Below are 19,235 nucleotides of genomic sequence, written 5' to 3'. Positions count from 1 at the left end.
TTACTTAATGAGAAATTCGGATAATGGAGATACGTTGTTAACTCTTTTTTCTATATGTGTTTACTTAATGAGAAATTTTCTCCTTCTAGATTTTTTTAATCATTAAATTTATATATTTTTTTAATTTTTATGTAATTTTATATAAATTTAACGGATACAAAATCTAACCTACTGATAAAAAAGTTTCTTTATTTAATATTTATTCTTCATTTAATACACACAACTTGTGTATTTGGTATTGTAATTTATTATAGGGTTATACACATACTTTTTTAGACAGTAGATGTATATACAATATTAGCCTCTTGCAGTTGCAGAGAATTTCTGAGTTCAATGTCTAAGGAGACGTTTGGTTCATAAATTAGAATCATGTAATTAAAATTATTTTTAATTTACGTGTATTTTTTGTGAGAGAAAACACTGTAGCGAATCATGAACTATGATTCAAATCATGGTTTGAATCCTCAAACCAAACATCTCATAAAACAATGAATCTTATATAAATAATAATAAAAACAACGAATCATATATAAATAATAATAAAAGCAATGAATCTTACTCTTATAATAATAGACATGTATTGATTATAGTTTTTAAATGGGACAAGTCCATTATTTTAAAATTCTGCCTTTTATTGCCTCATACCAAACACTACCAAGCACATGGGTCCGACCCAACAATTATCCAAAAACAAAATTTAAAAATTAAAGACTTCCCAAAAAAAAAAAAAACCCCCAAAAGAGAATCTAGTCAGAAACTAGGAATGGATAAAATTTAAGTGAGACAAACAACTGAAACAAGTGAAAATTTTATTAAAAAAAAACAAAAACAAAATCAAATTATGCGGCTAAACTTTGGTGCCTACAAAAATGCCACGTGGCGGATTCCGTTTGGCTTCTTTTTAAAAAAGTAAAAAATAAATAAAAAAGGCATAATCCAATGGTCCCAGAAAAAAGCGCGTCTCAGGTTCTCAAAATTGAAAGAAAAAAAAAAGAGAAAAAAAGAAAATTATTGTTTAATCATAATTTACTTCATCTGTATGTATCAGTATAAATAGCCAGAGAGAGTCCTAATTTTCCTAAGCTTCACAAAATCTCTCATTTCTCTGCGTATCTGTACCTCCAGAAAGGGAAAAAGGTTCCAATTTTTTTCGTGAAAATTTTTTCCAGAAAACAAATCCAAACAATTTGTTTCTATTTTTATCTCAGAAATTCGTTTGTTTTCTGGAAAAATTTTAGCTTGAATTTCTGATCTATTGTTTGTGAAAAGGTCGAATTTTTTCTCTTCATTTCTGTAAAAAAAAAAAAAAAAAAAAATCGTCGAAAATGGAGGTCTCTGTGATTGGGAGCTCGCAGGCGAAGGTTGGACGGACAGAGTTGGCGTACAGGGAGCTAGGGTTGTGTAGTTCGAAAGCTCATGGCGTTATGGCGCTGAATTCGAGGGCCAATTTGCGCTTGGCCTCGCTCAGCACGAGGTGGAAGAACGCTGGGCTTCGATTTTCTCCGATGACCGTACGATCACAACATGTACGACCTAAGGAAGTCTCCGGCATCGCGGGAAGATCCAAATCGGTGAGTCTTGTTGTTTGGTTCCTGAGAAATTGGAGGATGATAAAACAGAAAGCGAAGTTTCTTTTTTTTTAAAAAAACCATTTTTAGATCTTTAGTTTATCACTACCTTTTGTCAAAATTATTTTATGAATTTTGTATTCTGTTGGAATTAAACAGGGAAAAATTGTAAATTCGAAGCAAGAAACGTACATACCACAGATTGAATTATTGAAGGTGGAGCTTTGGATTTGGATTTATTTTTATTTTCATTTTCAGTTTCATTTTCTCTTTTTAATAATTATTAGTGTTGGATCTTTTTCCACTTACATTTACGGTGTGTTTGATAGGTGGAAAAGAGAGGAAACAAAATAAGAGAAAGATTTTGCAAGAAAAATAGAATTTTAAATTGTTTGACAGAGAAAAAAATGATGAAGGAAAGAAAATAAAAATTGATAGGATTTACTAATTTTTAATCTTTCTAATTTTAAGAAGAAAAGATGAGAGAAAAAATTTTTAAAAAAATGATATGTAAAATAATAATTTTAATTTTTACTGTTTATTATATTTTTATTTATATTAAAATATTATTATAAAATGTTTTAAATTGATATTTTTTTTTACCAAACAATATGAGAAAAAATTATTTTATTTTTTTCACCTAAGTATTTTATTTTTTTTCCAAACTTAGCATTAGTTTCATAAAGAGCTAACTCTTACCGAAAGAAGAAAATCACTAAATACATACATATACACACACATATATAAACATATTGTTGTTGGCTGCTTTGCATGTGTTTCTATTTGTTGCGTATCTAGGAGAGTGGGGTTGGCTGCTTTGCATGACTGTTAATTGGTAACTAAGTGTAAAGGTAAAGCTAAGAATTTTTAGGTTGGGAGTTTTAGGAGAGATTGTTGTCTGCAGATCATTTTATCTGACCTCAGTGGTGTGAATTGTGATGGCTGTTCAAGGGTCTGCAGAACGTGTTTTTCTAATTGCCAGATGAGACTTGGCCCTATATAATCTTGGTGCTTATCGGTGTTAAAAAGGGCAAGTCTTAATTTTCAGTTTGGTGGCCAAGTTTTTAGGTTTCGTAGCGTTAAAACATCCAGATGATCATTGGATCACCTATGGCAGATTTTGCAAAACATTCAGAAGAGAAATGCTTCGGTTTACCATGGAAACTTGAAACTGAAATGTTAACATTCTTCAAAAGTAACTGTTTTGTATGCCTTTTATTAGTATTATAATAATGCTTGAAGAGGTTTGTAATTTGCTAACCTTTTTTTTTGTGCACTTTGCAGTCTGATGGTGTGAGGTTATTTGTTGGATTGCCCTTGGATGTAGTTTCAGACTGCAATACAATAAACCATGCAAGAGCAATAGCTGCTGGACTAAAGGCACTGAAACTATTAGGCGTGGAAGGCATTGAACTCCCAGTTTGGTGGGGAATAGTTGAGAAAGAAGAGATTGGAAAATACGAGTGGTCGGGTTACCGAGCTGTTGCAGAGATGGTTGAGAATGCAGGACTCAAGCTTCATGTATCACTTTGCTTCCATGGGTCGAAAAAACAAAAAATCCCGCTCCCTAAGTGGGTGTACCGGATTGGTGAATCCGAGCCTAGTATCTTCTTTACTGATCGATCAGGGCAGCGTTACAAAGAGTGCTTGTCATTGGCTGTGGACGATCTTCCTGTTCTTGATGGAAAAACTCCAGTTCAAGTTTACCACGACTTTTGTCAGAGCTTTAAGTCTGCATTCATGTCTTGCTTGGGTTCCACAATAGATGTAAGAATTTGAATATTGAGATTCTGACAGAATCCCCTTTGTTTCGTATGTGTACTGACACTCTCTATGGCTCCTGTTTGGCTAATTTCAGGGCGTTTCCATGGGCTTAGGCCCTGATGGCGAGCTCCGATATCCTTCTCACCACCGGGCATCAAAGGGCAGTATTGGAGTTGGAGAATTCCAGTGTTATGACAAAAACATGCTTAGCATTTTGAAGCAGCACGCTGAAGCATCAGGAAATCCCCTCTGGGGACTCGGCGGTCCCCATGATGCTCCCAGCTATGACCAGTCCCCACACGAGAACAATTTCTTCAAGGACCATGGGGGATCGTGGGAATCTCCATATGGCGATTTGTTCCTTTCGTGGTACTCTAACCAACTCGTAGATCATGGCAATCGTCTACTTTCCATGGCTTCCTCGGTTTTTGAGGACACTGGAGTGGCGATTCATGGTAAACTACCGCTTATGCATTCATGGTACGGAACTAGGTCTCACCCTTCTGAGATGACTTCAGGGTTCTACAATACCTGCTCTAGAGATGGTTACGAAGCTGTGGCACAGATGTTTGGAAGCAATTCATGCAAGATAATATTGCCTGGAATGAACCTATCGGACGCACACCAGCCCCGTGATTCTCTTTCAAGTCCCGAGTTGTTGCTTAAACAAATTAGGACGGCTTGCAGAAAGCATGGGGTTGAGGTTTCCGGACAGAACTCTTCAGTTAAAAATGCTCCTGATGGCTTTGAACAGATCAAGAAGAATTTGTTCGGTGAGAACGTGATCAACTTGTTCACTTATCAGCGAATGGGTGAGGATTTCTTCTCGCCGAAGCATTTCTCGTCGTTCATGCAGTTCGTCCGAAGTCTTAATCAACCGCAATTACATTCAGATGATCTGCTTAGTGAGGAGGAAGCTGTGGAGACTGTACCCGTGACTTCAGAATCAGGCATCAACATGCAAGCCGCTTAGTAAGACTTAGAAATATGTTCATGTAAATACCGAACGTATATTCTATCATTGTTAGTGAAGAAGAGCTTTCATTAGACAAAACATAACGAGCAAGGAATTGCCAACCAGTCGAGTATTTTCTAGTATTTTACTCAGAAATATATGTATGTGTATGTGTGTGTGTGTGTGTGTGTGTGTGTGTGTGTGAACACTTGATCCTGTCCAGTTTTTATAAGGAGTCAGAAGTTTTATATATACTTTCTTCTTAGCATGGACTCTATTGACTATATCACGCTAATGTATATGAGTCTATATATATGGGTGTGATTTTATTGGTTATTTCAATATTTATTTATTAATAGGTATCATTATTTTAACCGTAAGATATTAGTCTAATGGTTGTAATAAATTATATAATTGATAAAATTTATAACAATTAATGAAATTGGTTCATCAGAATTTTATATTTATTTGATGATAACTAATCAAAACTCAGTTTATGTATGTATGTATGTGATGGTTAACCACTCTTAGTGGTTTCTTCAATTGGATGAAAAAATTTACAAATTCTTGTTGACACTGGGCACTAATAATCAAAGAAAATGATCATAGACCTTAACTTGTATCATTCCAAAATTTCCGCCCACTTTGAAAAAACTAGAGAATTCAGTACGACTTGCCATGTGGTTCTTGAACCAAATATGATCTTTCTTTCAAAGTTTGGTCCAGCATGTTTGACTAAAAACCCGTGTATCGTGGCGAAGAAAGATCACAACAGAAGAAAGAAATCTCATTGCGTAGACAAGAAAGGATAATCGTCTTGATTCAAAGGCTCCTACCTTAATTGTCAAGCAAGTAAACTACCCTTTTTGTTTGCCTTTACGAGTTTGAGTGAAATTGTTGTTGAATTGAAAAGTTTATCAGCTATTGCATTGTAAAAATATGTGTACCTATCTACAGATGTTAAGGTCCTGAGCTCTTTCATAATTACCATTGATGAAGCTTTACTAGGTCAAACCACTTAACAAGTCCAGACTCGTCATTGGTGAATGTCGCAGCTCTGTAATCACGTGACAAAGTTTACATTCCTATGATCTCGTTTAATTTGCGGATTCGAATTTTTAATTTGAGTTGAGATGTTATTTTTTGTGAGCTTTTTACTGTAGTAGAAAAGTTAGATGTGAATTTTTGTGAGAGTTTTAACTGTAATAAAACTAAAATTGAAAACTCGAATCGGTGAAATGAACGAAACCATTTAAAAAAAAGAATTAAAAAAAAAAAAAGAGAAGATAAGCCACATAATAGCCACGCAAATCACAGGAGAAGCCATATTGCATAATATAAATTATATATGGTTATTATGTACATCAAAGAAAACAAAAAACTTTACACCAGATGATGGATGATTTAAGTAGCCCCAAAGTTCTCAATTTCCTTACAAATTTCATGTCACTCTTCTCGTATAGACCATGTGAAGTCCAATTCCCACCAAAGTAAAAACCAAAAACAAGCTAGCAGTCTCTTTTGTTGCATGGCATCTGATGACCACCAAATCTTGCTGATCCTGCAAAAAAGAGGAAAATGGGGTTAACACGAATTACGCGATGAAACCGCTATCACATATCAACAAAATTCAATCTGAAAATCACAGAACTTGTATCTGTTCTTACCCGTATCATTCATTCACAAGCAATCTTGGTGTCAAAGCTGCTAAGGCAGATTGCAAAAGCTTGAAATGCCGATATTGGGTACCGGAAATCCATGGTGAATAAATCTTTCCCAACTTTTCCAAATTGGAGGATGATCTTCTCATGTTCCGGCCCAGCAGGTCCATTCTCTGGAGAAGCCACCAACTGAAAATTTTTCACGGAAGCAACTGTCACTCGTCCATGAAAGTTCAAGCACCAACACTGGAGTTGCTCGTGCCACCTAGGAGACTTGTTTCTTAGCACCAGCACTCTGTCTTTTTGAATGGCCAATGGCCCTGACACGAAATTTTCCATGCGGGTTGATTTCGAGCGGGGAAATGAGAGTGAGGAAAAGGAATCAGGATTGCCGATAGAAAACTCTGTTTGCTTGGGTGCTGCTCCACCAGGTTCAATTGCTGAGGCTGGAATGGCATCCATGATACACTGCATTCTCCTTGGTCCCCTGTTCATAAATTCTTAAGTTGTTAGCTGTTCTTCTCAAATGAGACTGGACAGTTAACATATTGTTAAAAACAATTAAGACAGCGTTGAAATGAGGAGGAAAGACAATTTGCAGAATTCATTAACAAAGATCAACTCTTACCTAGAACCCAACACATTTAACTCGTATGAAATGTGAGCCACTGGGTAATTGCCTGCGGGGACGCGAGGTGAAACTTGTTTCAGATTTACCAACCTAGTTGAGCGACTTTTTGCAATCTTAGCTCCCGCATGAGGCGGTTGTCCGTCAAAGATTGTGAACTTAGTCCCCAGGAAATTTGACCTAGACAAAGAAAAAGAATTAGTACATGGATTTATAGAAAGGAAAGCATCAAAATCTTATGCACCCTCTTAGAGCAAACCTTAGTTTCCCAATATACGTGCTGCTTCCCTTTGACATGTCATCGGCATGCAGAGAGATGACATAATCTGTGCAGGTGGCACGTCTACATTTGCGTGCAGCAAGAAGGAACTTTCCATCATCAGTTAGTGCTACGAAAAAGATCAGGCAAAGAAAATGTTAAGATATTTATGGCTCAACTAATACAAAACTCCCATTTTCAGGTAGCAATGCTCACCATTAGTCAAACCGAGGAAAAGGAAATATGTCTGCGTGGAACGGTTCCTTTTGATAAAGCACTTGATAAGAAAATCCCTAGGGCCAGGCTGCAAACAACAACAAAAAGATATGAGTGATTTAAGAAACAAAGAAAAGAAGATGCCAAAAACAAACACTAGTTCACAAATGCCAAGCTCAAAAGTACCCGACCAGAAATGCTTGATACAGACACAACGCACAACAAGGTTTAAGTGAATCTCACATTATTGCCATCATAGGTGAGCAATTTCTCACACTATTTGGCGTCCGAGGACAACTAAACAACTATGCAATTTGCTGTCTAAGAGGAGCAAAAACTAATAAGAACAAATCTTCCACTTTTAAAAGTAAGAACTATTCTTCACAGGATCAAGCACTATTAAGTATTGACATTGAAAGTGCCCTACAGAACAAACTGCACTAACAAAATAAAAACAAAAACAAAAAGCAAAGGTAATTACTGAGTAATTTCCCACATAAACTCCCAAGGATTGGGAAAGTGCCAAAATTCATCCTGAGATCCCAAAGATTTTATTTACAAGTATGTCAAGCTTGCACTGATAGCCAGGTTATTTTATTAAATTCAATTTAAAAATTCATTCTACAACCATCTAAAGTAAGCAAGTTTCCACTAAATCATCGTTTGTCACTACTCACTAGTGCGCAAATATTCTGCAAATACTTTTTAGAATGAACAGAAATTGGAGACAGACTATAGGTGTATCAAAATAACCCGACATTTGAATATAATTAGCAGAGAGAGAGAGAGAGAAAGAGAAAGAGGAAAAGAATCTTTCTTCCTCAAGTTCCTTATTGAACAACAAATTTAAACAATATTAAGGGTGGAGATTCAAAATAAAAACTGGGCAAATTGTCTGGATATTTCATACACCAAAGCCTACACTTTTTCTCCTACAGATGTTAAATGGAAGAAAAAAATAAAAAAAAATAAAAAAAAACTAAAACTAAAACTAAAGAGAAAACTACATTACCAGCCTATTTTTTAAAAATAAATAAATATAAAATAAAATAAAAGGCTGTAGAAAATTAGACAGAAAAATGTATTTCAGTTAATAACCAGATTAATTAAATTGCACACAACCAAATCTTAATTTTCCACAAAGTACCCACCTTTTTTTTTTTTTAAAAACTATGTTTTTCCCAAATCGAAATCTAATCCACCCCACACCAAATTATACGAATTGTATCCGCATCAAAAAAAAAAAGAGAAAAGGGACCTGCTTGACGGAGATTGGGAAGGTCAACCTTCCGGAGAGTTCGGGAACCTTGACGATCTCCTTGGTGATGAGTCTCCAGCTCCGGCAAACGCCGGCTTCCGCGGCGGCCAAGCGGCCTCCGACGCCTCGATTCTGAGGAGCACCTCCCTCAGAAGCTCCTGCGGCATGTTCGCCCAGCAGCTCTGGCTCAGCCCGTCCAACACCGACGCCGCCGCCGAGACCTCCTGAACCACCACCCTCTGCGACCGCGACGCCATCCTCATGTCCTGTATTATACTCCTTATCGACATTTTCCTACCAATCCTCTCTCTCTCTCTCTCTCTCTCTCTCTCTCTCTCTCTCTCTCTCTATATATATATATATATATATCTATATATCTGTGTGTGTATATATTTGTTCAATCTCAGTTCACACACAACATCCACATCTCTCTTTCTGTGTATATTACATCTGCAAAATGAGATTTTGAGTGAATTCAAGAAATGGTTTTGGGAAAGGAAATTAATGAATGTTTTGATTTTGGTTTGGTTTGGATTTTTATTTGTTTTTGAAGATGAGATTGAGAGCGAGTTTTTACTTTGTGTCGTGGGTATTTGTTTTTCATTGAGAGAGAGAGAGAGAGAGAGAAGGGATTGGGTCCTTATTGGAGTGCGGTTGGTTTCCGGTTTTGTTCCTTTCTACTCTCTCTTCTCTTCTCTTTTTTTCTTTTTTCTTTTTTTCTAAATTTTGTTTTTTATTTCTTTTTTCTTTTTCTTTTTTTCCCCCTCTTCTAACACGCCTGTGTAATAATACAGCAAAATAATTATGCCGGATGGAAGTATTATTAAAGGGGAACTACAAAATTATTGTTTCGTACATAAAAATAAGTGACTTCTATCATACCATTACCATGCAGGTTTTTGAACGTTTTGATTATATATAATTCACCTCAGATGCAGATCATACTAGTAAGACAAATATTTTACTATACTGGATAATTCTTATAAAAAAATTAAATTTTAAAAATTAAAATTATAAATTATAATTCTAAACTTAAAGTTCTATTAAAAAGTAACTTATAGTTCACCTTCAATTATAAAATTTTATTTCACCCCGGTAAGTTTGGTAGTTTTTCATCTTTAAAACTATTTATTTATTTATTTAATTTTGTTTTAAAAAGAAATAGCCCATAACCTTTTTGGAAGAGTCATACAGGATATTTAATGAAAATCTTGAAAAATCCTTGAAGCTTCGTCAAACAATTAGTATTTCTTTATTTATTTCTATTTATTCGGGGCTCAACTAGAAATTAAAGGAAGAGTAGGTGATTGGGAAATAGGGCCCACCTCTCAACTATGAATTTATATCTATTGCAACGTATTTTTCTATTAGAATGTGACTTAATATTTAATAATAATTTATTATATAGTTGGGTCTCACTTGAACCGAAAAGCTCCCCTTGCATCTGAAAGTCTCAATCGATGGGCGGAGGTAACATATAACGCCATTTATACATAAATGTTCCGTTTATTTTGCTGATTCGAGTTTAAAATTTAAGTTTTTTACAGTAAAAAACTCTCACATACAATCACATCTAACTTTTTAGCTACAGTAAAAAGCTCTCACATAAAGTCACATCTCAACTCGAATCAACGAAGTGAACGGGGCCAAAGTTGTACATGAGTTTGGTTGGTACGGAATATTATTTTTTTTGTCATGTCTTAAAAGGTGCGGATTGTACGTATTTGACTTTAATGATGTTAAAAAAAATTTACAATCTAATAATGCTTGGGTTGGGTTGGGGCGGGACGGAGTGGATTAGGTGGTCGGGCTCGAATGAAAGTTTAATCTAGAAGTGGAGAGAACCGAGAGGAGAGGCGAAGAGGCGGAGAGAGCCGAGAGGAGAGGCAGAAAGAAGCCACTGACGCTAGAGAGCTTAAGGATCTATGTCGATTGGTCGAGGAAGGACTGAAGACAGTATGTGTCTGCGTGTGGAGAGGAGAGTTGCTAGACGAGAGAGAGTAGAGCCTAGGGTTAGAACTTAGAATTTAGAGGACATGGCCCATGCATGTTTGTGCGGGTTGGGTTAGGATATGCAGGTTATTATATGCCCAACCCACAAATTGCCATAAACACTTCGGACCAAACATTTAGTGGGCAGAAAAATAAAAAATAATGCTACAAGTTACCTTTTTTTAGTTGAATTGGAATGAGGTGAGTTGAGTTTATGGGTTGTTCGGGTTTATGTACGGTCCTATTTATACATCCCTCAAAACAACAGCTTCCAAAGCAGGAAAAGTTTCACAGAAAATGCATCAGATAGAATATTTGATACTATGTTTAAAATAAATAGCATTTTTTTTAAATAGCGATAAATTATAACATGTTTCTAATTTTCAATTTAAAATTAAATGTTCTTTCCCAAATTTATTTTTCTTTCTTTTACGGTTTTATTTATCTTTTCTTCCTATCACCCTTCCCCTTAGCCGCCTCTCCCATTTCTCTCTAATCACCCCCTCTCTCTCGTCGTAACATTTGCTCCGGACGGCGATGCCAAGTTCGGGTCTCGCTCTCCTCCCTCATCTCTCTCGCCAGCAACCTCTGCTCTGATTTGGTGAAGACGATGACGGCGATCGAACAGGTCGCGTTGCGAATCACTCCGAGCAGATTGCCACATTTGGCATCCACTCCAAGTGGTGACAACGAAGACGTGATGACAATATGGACTTGCGAACCACGTCTGACTAGATCGTGACATTTGACAGTGACGACGTGATGGTGAGATCGGGTTTTCTCCAGTGATGGCAACGATTTTTGTGGTTCTGTGACGGCGAGACGAGCTCGACGAAGTCGCAGATGGCCAGATTCGGCGCCGGCCAGCAGTTCGAGCAAGTTTTACTCCCTCGTTTGCTTCTCCGTTTTCTAATATAGGAAATAGTGTATTTACCAGTAAATGTTTCACTAAATAAGTTTGAATATGACAAATACTGTATTTACCAGTAAATATTTTATTGAATAAAAATTTATATCTGATAAATATTGTAATATTTTTAAATACTTTAGTTACTAGATACTATATTTACATGTAATTACTTTAGTAGTTACAATTTAAAATCTGTTATATTTATTAGTAAATATAGTATTTACAGGTAAATATAGTGTTTAATGACTGCTGAAGTCAGTGGCATGATCTTTGAATAAATATGATATTTATTAATAAATACGGTATTTACCGATAAATACAATATTAAATGGTCGTCAGAGTCAGTGGTTGAATTTTCAAATAAATATGATATTTACTAGTAAATACAATATTTACTCGTAAATACGATATTTATTGGTAAATACGGTATTTATTAGTAAATATAGTATTAAACGAGCGTTGAAATTGGTGTATGAATTTTTAGATAAATATGATATTTAATATTTACTAGTAAATATAATATTTATTGGTAAATACAGTGTTAAACGGCCACCGAAGTCGGTGGCTGGATTTTTGAATAAATCTGATATTTACACTTAAATACGGTATTTATTGGTGATTACGCCCAAACGTGTACAAAAATAAGCGGTCAATTATAGCACAATTAGGACGGTCGATCCCACGAAGAGGCGATAAATTGAACAAGAAACGATTAGCAAATAAAAAGCGTTAGGAAAGAAAGCAATCAAACAAAGAAGAAATGAGTGTTTTTGATGATTTTTTTGAACAATTTAAAATGGAGAAAATTCAATAATTAAAAAGTGGTAAGGCATTAAGAATCCTCCATATGCTTCGTTCACCTATTTAGATTTTGATTCATAAATTGACTCAATTGAAAGTTTCACATCCTAAACAATCAATTGGAAGATAAATATTTGAAGAACTTGTGAATTAAAATGTATTCGACTAACTAAGATTCATACGTTTAGAACTAGGAAAAATTATCTTATGATAAATCTAAAAGTGACAATATACCGTTGGTAATATTGCAGTAAAAGACTACTCATAAAACAATACCTACCAATATATAATATCATGCAACAATCACATAAAAAGAGCTTGACTAGATTTATATAAAAGTTGACAATAAAATATATTGATAAGAGGAAGAAATATGATAAGAGAAAATTATTTACTCAAATGTATAAAACTTACAAACCATTGGAGAATCAAAATCTAAACAAGTTCACTATAAATATGGGATCATCTCTAGCCTCACCCAAGTACTCTAGCTTAACTTGCACATAATTCTCACAAAATTTTAAAGAGAAAATATGAGAATAAGAGCAAGAAAATAAGAGAAAATGTGTATAAACTTAAGCTAAGAATCAACAACCTCATACACTAAATATAGCCCTTATTTATAGAGTTTCTGGGCATGTTAAACGAAAACTCAATCAGCAAGTGAAAAACCATACAAAAAAACTGATCCCAAATTAATTGGAATTTACACGGTTTAATGGAGAATGAAGGCTGAGTTATCCATGAATTTCAACGGAACAAAACGGGCTGAAGAATCCCAACATGTGGGACACGTGTCGCGCGAAGAGAGGTTGAGAGGAGTAAGTGGCCGACAGCTGGGTCTCGTATGGACACGTGACGAAAGTTGAATGGAGAGCTGCTGCAGCGCGGGACCCATGCGGAGAAGAAATGAGGAACCATCTGACGTTTGCGTGGAGGACACTCGCGCAGGGGAAGGGCGGTACGCGCCAAGCACGCGTGCGAGCGGGTGCAGCTGGGGCCCATTGATCTGCGACGTGACAGACAGCAACACGTGGCGGCTTGGTGAGGCTCGCGCGGCTCGGCTGACAGACGGCTGCTGATGGGTTAATGGGCCTCTTTCTTCTTTTTTTCTTTTTAGTTTTGGCCCAAATACCTTATCTCCCTACAAAACAAATTAAATTAAATTAAAATCAAATACTTTCACACAAAATTAATTCCACAAAAATATTTAATTAAAACCCAATTTATTTAACAATTATGAACAATTTAAGTGCATTTTCATACACTTATCAATTGGTAAATACAATATTTACCTGTAAATGCAGCGTTAAACAGTCACCGGAGTCGATGGTTGGCTTTTCAGGTAAACATTATATTTATTAGTAAATACGATATTTACTAGTAATTATAGTGCTAAACGGTCACCATAAAACAGTTACCAGTCTCTAGAAAATTGTCACGTGTTGCTGGAAAATGGTATCCGATCGCCGGAGCCGGCCGTTGGTCCCGGTCATGGTGGACTTGACTATAATCTACCTTATTTAAAAATATGCTATAATTTACTATTTTTAAAAAAATAGATGTTTAGAGGGAGGAGTGAGGTGGAAAATGAAGTTTAGAGGTATTTTTGAGTTTTTAATAATGTTTATAACTTAAAATATCAAATTATGCTATAATTTACTATTTTAAAAAATATGTTATAATTTACTCATCACTTTACCAATTATGTTTTTTCCCTTCTTATCCCAAATTTCACCATAGAACCACGCGGGCCGGTCCGGTCCATATAAGAACAACCCCCGGCCCAATCCACACCATGGGCTAATTTTCTGTGGGCTAGGCTTGACCGTGAACGAGCCGGCCCATTTGGCCCGTCTGGCCCATCTTGGCCCATCGTGGGTTTAGATAGATCAGTCCATCTTAATCTTCAATTTTTAATTTTTTTTAATATTTGTTTTTAAATTTCTAAACAAGTTAATAAAAGTTTGAATAGTTAATGAAAATATGAAAAGATATATTTATTTACAACTGCCTCATTAAAAACCTTTATAAGAAAAACTTATTGGGATAAAACCTTGATAACGAAAAATGAGTACAGTTAGGATAATTAGATATAAGATGTTTATAGAATTACTAAATGAAAATCAAACAAACAAAAAACATAAAAAAGCTTGATATGTCAAGCCTTGCAGAAGGCCATTCTCCAACCACGAGTGAACATAGCAAAAAATATATAATGACACAATAATTTTAAAAATTCCCCCCGAACTATGACCCTTGTAATACTTTGCCCCTCGAATCTTAAAACGTAACATCCGTTCTTCCCAAAGTTTGTTCTGTTAACAAGTTTTCCTCTTCTGTTACAATGAGTGACGAAAATTCACCACGTGTCAGACACATGACCCATCTGAAGAGGGTATTATCGTAAATTAACCTGCACCACGAATTCCTCACAATCAAACCCAGTTACAGAGTCTACAAATAACGATCATGGCCTTCTCCATCATCATTAAGCATCTTTATGCCTCTCTCCAACAAACTTTCTCTCTCTAACTCCTCTATCCCTAAAGATTCAAAATTAAACACAAAAAGAACAAAACTTGGAGAGAACCAACCTGTACATGAAAATATCCTTGTTATCAGTGAGAGGCTTCTTACAGAGAAAGCAAGCCTAGAGGAAATGAGGTTGGTGCCCTTCAAACCTAGTGTCGTAGAACCTCGTGCCGCCAGATCTGGGCAAAAATGACGAAGATGAAGATAATGAAGCAAACGGTGTCGTCGGAAGACTCCTGAAGCTGCTCTGTCGCGAGTAATACAGAGGCTGAGAGTAAAACGTGTGGTTCTGGTGGTGGTGGTGGCTGCCGGAGAATGCAGCTTCCATGTCGGCCAGGGAGGCCAAGCCGTCATCTTCTTCGATGAAACGAGGTCTCTTTGTGCCTGCAATACCGTCCATGTTCATTTTCTTTCTATGTGCTTTTATCTCAGGAAAATGGTTCAAGGTTTAAGGAAAGAAAGAGAGAGATATGGAGGTGAATGATGGAAGTAAATGAGATGGAGTGAGGAAAACTAAGGGTAAAGTGAATCCCAAGAAGGAAAATGGGGAACAAAATGAGGAAAAAAAGAAGGAAAATAGGGAATGAAGATGGTGAATTTTTTTAAAAAAATGGGGAATTATCTTATTATGAGGGTATAAGCGTAATTACATTTTTAATTCTCACTAAATAAGTGACACGTGGTAATTCCGTCACTCATTGTAACAGAAGGGGAAAACTTGTTAACGGAATAAAATTTAAGAAGAACAGGCGTTTCGTTTTAAAATTCAGAGGGTAAAATGTTACAATGGTCATAATTCAGAGAGAATTTTTAAAATTAATTCTATAATGATTTATATAATATATATATATATATATATATGAAATTGGGCTACAATGGCCATTTCATAGGCATGGCCATTTCATAGGCTGGCCCATTGTGAGCCTATATGGGCTAAATCAAGTGTGCCTTACATCCCGATTGTGACACCTCGAGGAATTAAACAGGATTAATTAAGATAATTGAGATTTATTAGTGTGTCTAATCTGATTTATTTAATTAATCGTGTTCATGAAATTTTTTTTAGTATTTAAGTTTAAAAATTTCCAAAGATTCTAAACATTTTTAGTATTTACATTTTCACCCCAGAAGTGCGTGGAGACACCTTTTCTGGTGTATTTTCCTAAATATCGTATGATGTTTATCCTTTTCTTTTTCTTTTCTTTTTTGTTTCCCTATTTCCCTCTTCCTTCCACGCAACTCTCCCTCTCTCTTTGCTCTATCTCCCTCTCTCCCGTAGCCCTCTCTCTCTTTCTCTCCAAAAAGTCTTACCATTTATCAAGAATCTTGAATCAAAAAGGAACTTCAAGAAGATTTCAACATCAAAGGAAGTATTTGGGGTAAGATTTCAGAAAAACTTCTCTTGAATCTTAGATTTTCCTTTGGAAAAACTTATTTTCAGTTCAATTTTTATTTTGATGGATTTTGGTTGAAATCATGATGGAAATTAGGGATCTTTGGTTCTTTGGACTTGATTTAGTAAGTGGAACCTGGATTTGGTAGCTTTCCCTTGAAATATCTCATATTTAAACTCGAATTTGCAGGTTTTGGCTCTGTTTTCTTTGGATCGGCCATGTCGACCTATATGTTCAGCTCCCACCACTGTTCATCTTTTTCTTTTTTTTTTATATTTTTTTCATTTTTCTCTCTTCCTCCCACGTAACTCTCTCTCTCTCTCTCTATCTGAACCAGATTTGCCTTAAAATGTTGTTTTGACCCCTGTTTTCAAAGAAAACTCAAATTAGCTTCATTTGAGAACCTAAAGTAGATGGATTAGCATCTTTAATCCATGTTTTGAGATCAAAATCCTTAGAATGATAATTTGAAACATGAAATGATTTGTGAAACTTGAAATTTGATTAAGACACACTAATAGGAAATCAACAAGTATGATTAAGACTGATTCATTTTAAGGATAAGGATTGAATCCTAAAACGTTGTTTTGTGTAAATGCTAGTTGAAGAATCGGATTCAAGACTTTGAGGAAGCGGAAGCTAGGATAGCGTAACGCTAGCAACATGTTTGGTACTTGAGAGGTAGGATTTCTTATCCTTTATTTGTTAGCATGTTTTAAGAGTTTTAGCCTTTACAAAATATTTTAAAGAAAGGACATGATTAATAAAGAAAAGTATGTTAACACATTAGCTTGATTTTAGCTATTGGAATCATACTGAACTGTTTCAAAGTTTTAATGAATGATTTCTTAATATAAGATATCTCGCGAACTAGTAAGTCTGCCGACGGCCGAGATAGGATATGCAGAGTGTATCCTCGGGGGCAGAACCCGAAACCCGGACAGGGCCACTACGGTGGTGTTAAGGCTTGTGCTTATGGTTGTGTAAGTAATTTTTCATAGTATAAATTACTTGCTGATGCCTGTAATGCGGAATTTAAAGTTTATACTTCCTTTCAGAAAAAATGATGTTAGGTTCCGGCTGTTGTGTTGGAACTGGATATCTTTATTTATTTAGTTATTCATTTATTTACTTGTTTATAAAGTTTATTTCAAAATACATCCTACTCGGCCTTCTACTCATGTTTTCTTGTTTCTATATATTAAATCCCTCCCAGTCGATGCTAGAAGCAGCACAATGTAGCTGATTAAGTTGCTACGGTATGTTCATTGTATCCATTACTGACACATCAATGTAAGGATTGTATATTATCGGATTGTAAACTCTTAGACTGTAAACTTCGAATATCTAGACGGTGGTTGATATCTATAAATGTTCTTTACATGTTCATATATGTACAATATTGTATTATCCTGTGGGTGAGACCCTGAATGATGTCAGAGGCTTAGTTTTTAAACCTATTTTATCATAAAAGTGTGAAAATCTCCATCACTTTCTTGTAAACTAATTTTATCAAAGTGTGGGGTTTGTTTGGAAATTTCTTTAATGTTTTACTTTTGAGATTGATTTTCATATTTTTAAATGCTTAATTTTGATTTTCATATTTTTAAATGCTTAATTACTTTCTTAATTATGTTTAATTTTTAAATGAGTCTTCACGTCACTAACCCATGTTTCGAGACGTGACACCGACCCATAGGCCTATTCGTACTGGCACGGCACAACCCAAGCCCGGCATGTCTCATGAATTTTCATGGGCCATGTTGGGCCGGTAAATGGGCCGAAAAATGCTAGTCCAGTCTAGTTTATTAATTTTGTTGAGTTTGGTCGTGCCTTGAACAGTATCTTATCAGGCCGGCCCAACCTGATACTATATCAAAAGGTCGGGCCGGCTCACGAACCTCAATCCATAATTGCATCTCTATTCACCATTGGCCTATCACCGTTTGTTTTGTTCTGTTTTATTTTATTTTATTCTATCATATTTTTATTCTAATTACTTATATGCAAATAAACGATTTTTGTAACTGCCATTTTCTCTATTTTCTCTGCAATCTGCCTGCTCTTTGTACGTGCTCTTCTCCACGGTTTCCCTTTTAACACGATTACACGTTTTATATTTTCTCAATTTCTCAAAATAAGAATTGCACAAAAAAACAAAACAAAAAAAAACAAATCATATTTCTAAAATAAACAAAAACTCTATTTGTTCCTGTAGGACGAAATTCTCACTCTTTCACAAAGAGTGGATCCCACCGAGATTCCACTTTCACATATGGACCCACTCTTTGTGAGAGAGAGGAGATTTAATCCCATAGGGTTATACTAACGTTTTTCAAATAAAAATAATGAAATAGTAGATGGAATCCAATGATTACCAAGCTTGGAGAAAATATGGGTGGGTCCACCACTCCCAAACATCTTATTCTGTGTGTCTGTTTGCCAGACCCTCTTTTGTCACACACACACGTATAATTCAGTATTGGCGAGCAAATAAGAACAAATGAAATTTTAGGGAAAATCTAAAAATCCAAAAAGATTGAAAAATAAGTTCTCCAAAATATCAATGCAACAGCTAATAATATAATTAGAACTAAAGAGATGTTATTTGTTATCCAACTTCATGTGTGAGTGCAGGGTGGGAGTTTAGGAGGAGGGCTCTGTCTGTCGGTTGTTAGTATCTCGCAGTCTTTGTCAAAATCAAAATTTGCCAAGAAAATGCTTTCGGATAAGGTTCTATAACTGTGAGGCGAGTAACTGCCAGACATGTTTCATAATTCACACCCTTTTTTTGTTAGTACTAAATTTTATTAAGCAAAGAAATTGACTTGAACAGATGTTTAAGTCGTCCCCTATAATTTTATACAGATAAATATCTAGCACAATCTAAATACGCATTTTTTTCAGACATCCGAAATGAAGAGGCATAAGGTTCTAAAACGCAAGTTGAAAATACGATTTACACAGTTTATTACTTTTTTTTTAATCTGTCCAAAGTTTTTGAAATGATTCCTCAAATGGATAGCCTTGTTGATAATTTATTTTAAGGAATAGGATTATTCTTTTTGTTTGAATAAAGAAAAAAGAAAAAAAAAAACGAATGAATTCAGAGAATCATTCTTATGTACCTTACAAAATATGACTATGTTCATTTTACCGATTCGAGTTTTACAACAGTAAAAAAATTTCAGAAATAGTCACATCTAACTTTTTTGTTACAATAAAAAACTCACATAAAATCACATCTCAATTCAAATTAAAAACTCAATCAGCAAACTAAACGTGCCCTACACG

The 19,235-nt window shown here is 35.3% G+C and overlaps 2 protein-coding genes across 3 annotated transcripts; one reads left to right on the top strand and one right to left on the bottom strand.

Annotated features, from left to right (window-relative positions):
* The first annotated feature begins 1,108 nt into the window (after positions 1 to 1,108).
* LOC21391826 (inactive beta-amylase 9) lies at positions 1,109 to 4,555 on the top strand. Of its 2 annotated transcripts, XM_024171198.1 has the most exons (4): positions 1,109 to 1,571; positions 1,728 to 1,784; positions 2,853 to 3,335; positions 3,427 to 4,555. In XM_024171198.1, the coding sequence occupies exons 1-4, from the start codon at positions 1,326 to 1,328 to the stop codon at positions 4,303 to 4,305; spliced, it is 1,665 nt and encodes a 554-aa protein (XP_024026966.1). In that variant the 5' UTR covers positions 1,109 to 1,325; the 3' UTR covers positions 4,306 to 4,555. The 2 variants fall into 2 exon arrangements, with proteins under 2 accessions (XP_024026966.1, XP_010105020.1); XM_010106718.2 differs by lacking the exon at positions 1,728 to 1,784 and having other exon boundaries at positions 1,111 to 1,571.
* Positions 4,556 to 5,586: 1,031 nt separating this feature from the next.
* LOC21391825 (tubby-like F-box protein 3) lies at positions 5,587 to 8,971 on the bottom strand. The gene is given in 7 exon segments (XM_024171192.1): positions 5,587 to 5,848; positions 5,955 to 6,435; positions 6,577 to 6,756; positions 6,836 to 6,965; positions 7,052 to 7,139; positions 8,310 to 8,404; positions 8,407 to 8,971. Coding segments are annotated over 6 exon segments (1,158 nt in total). The 5' UTR covers positions 8,600 to 8,971; the 3' UTR covers positions 5,587 to 5,848; positions 5,955 to 5,963.
* Between the last annotated feature and the right edge of the window lie 10,264 nt (positions 8,972 to 19,235).

The sequence above is a fragment of the Morus notabilis genome, unplaced genomic scaffold, assembly GCF_000414095.1.
Source record: "Morus notabilis unplaced genomic scaffold, ASM41409v2 Scaffold398, whole genome shotgun sequence".
Classification (NCBI taxonomy): domain Eukaryota; kingdom Viridiplantae; phylum Streptophyta; class Magnoliopsida; order Rosales; family Moraceae; genus Morus; species Morus notabilis.
This window is presented reverse-complemented; position numbering and strand designations above follow the sequence as displayed.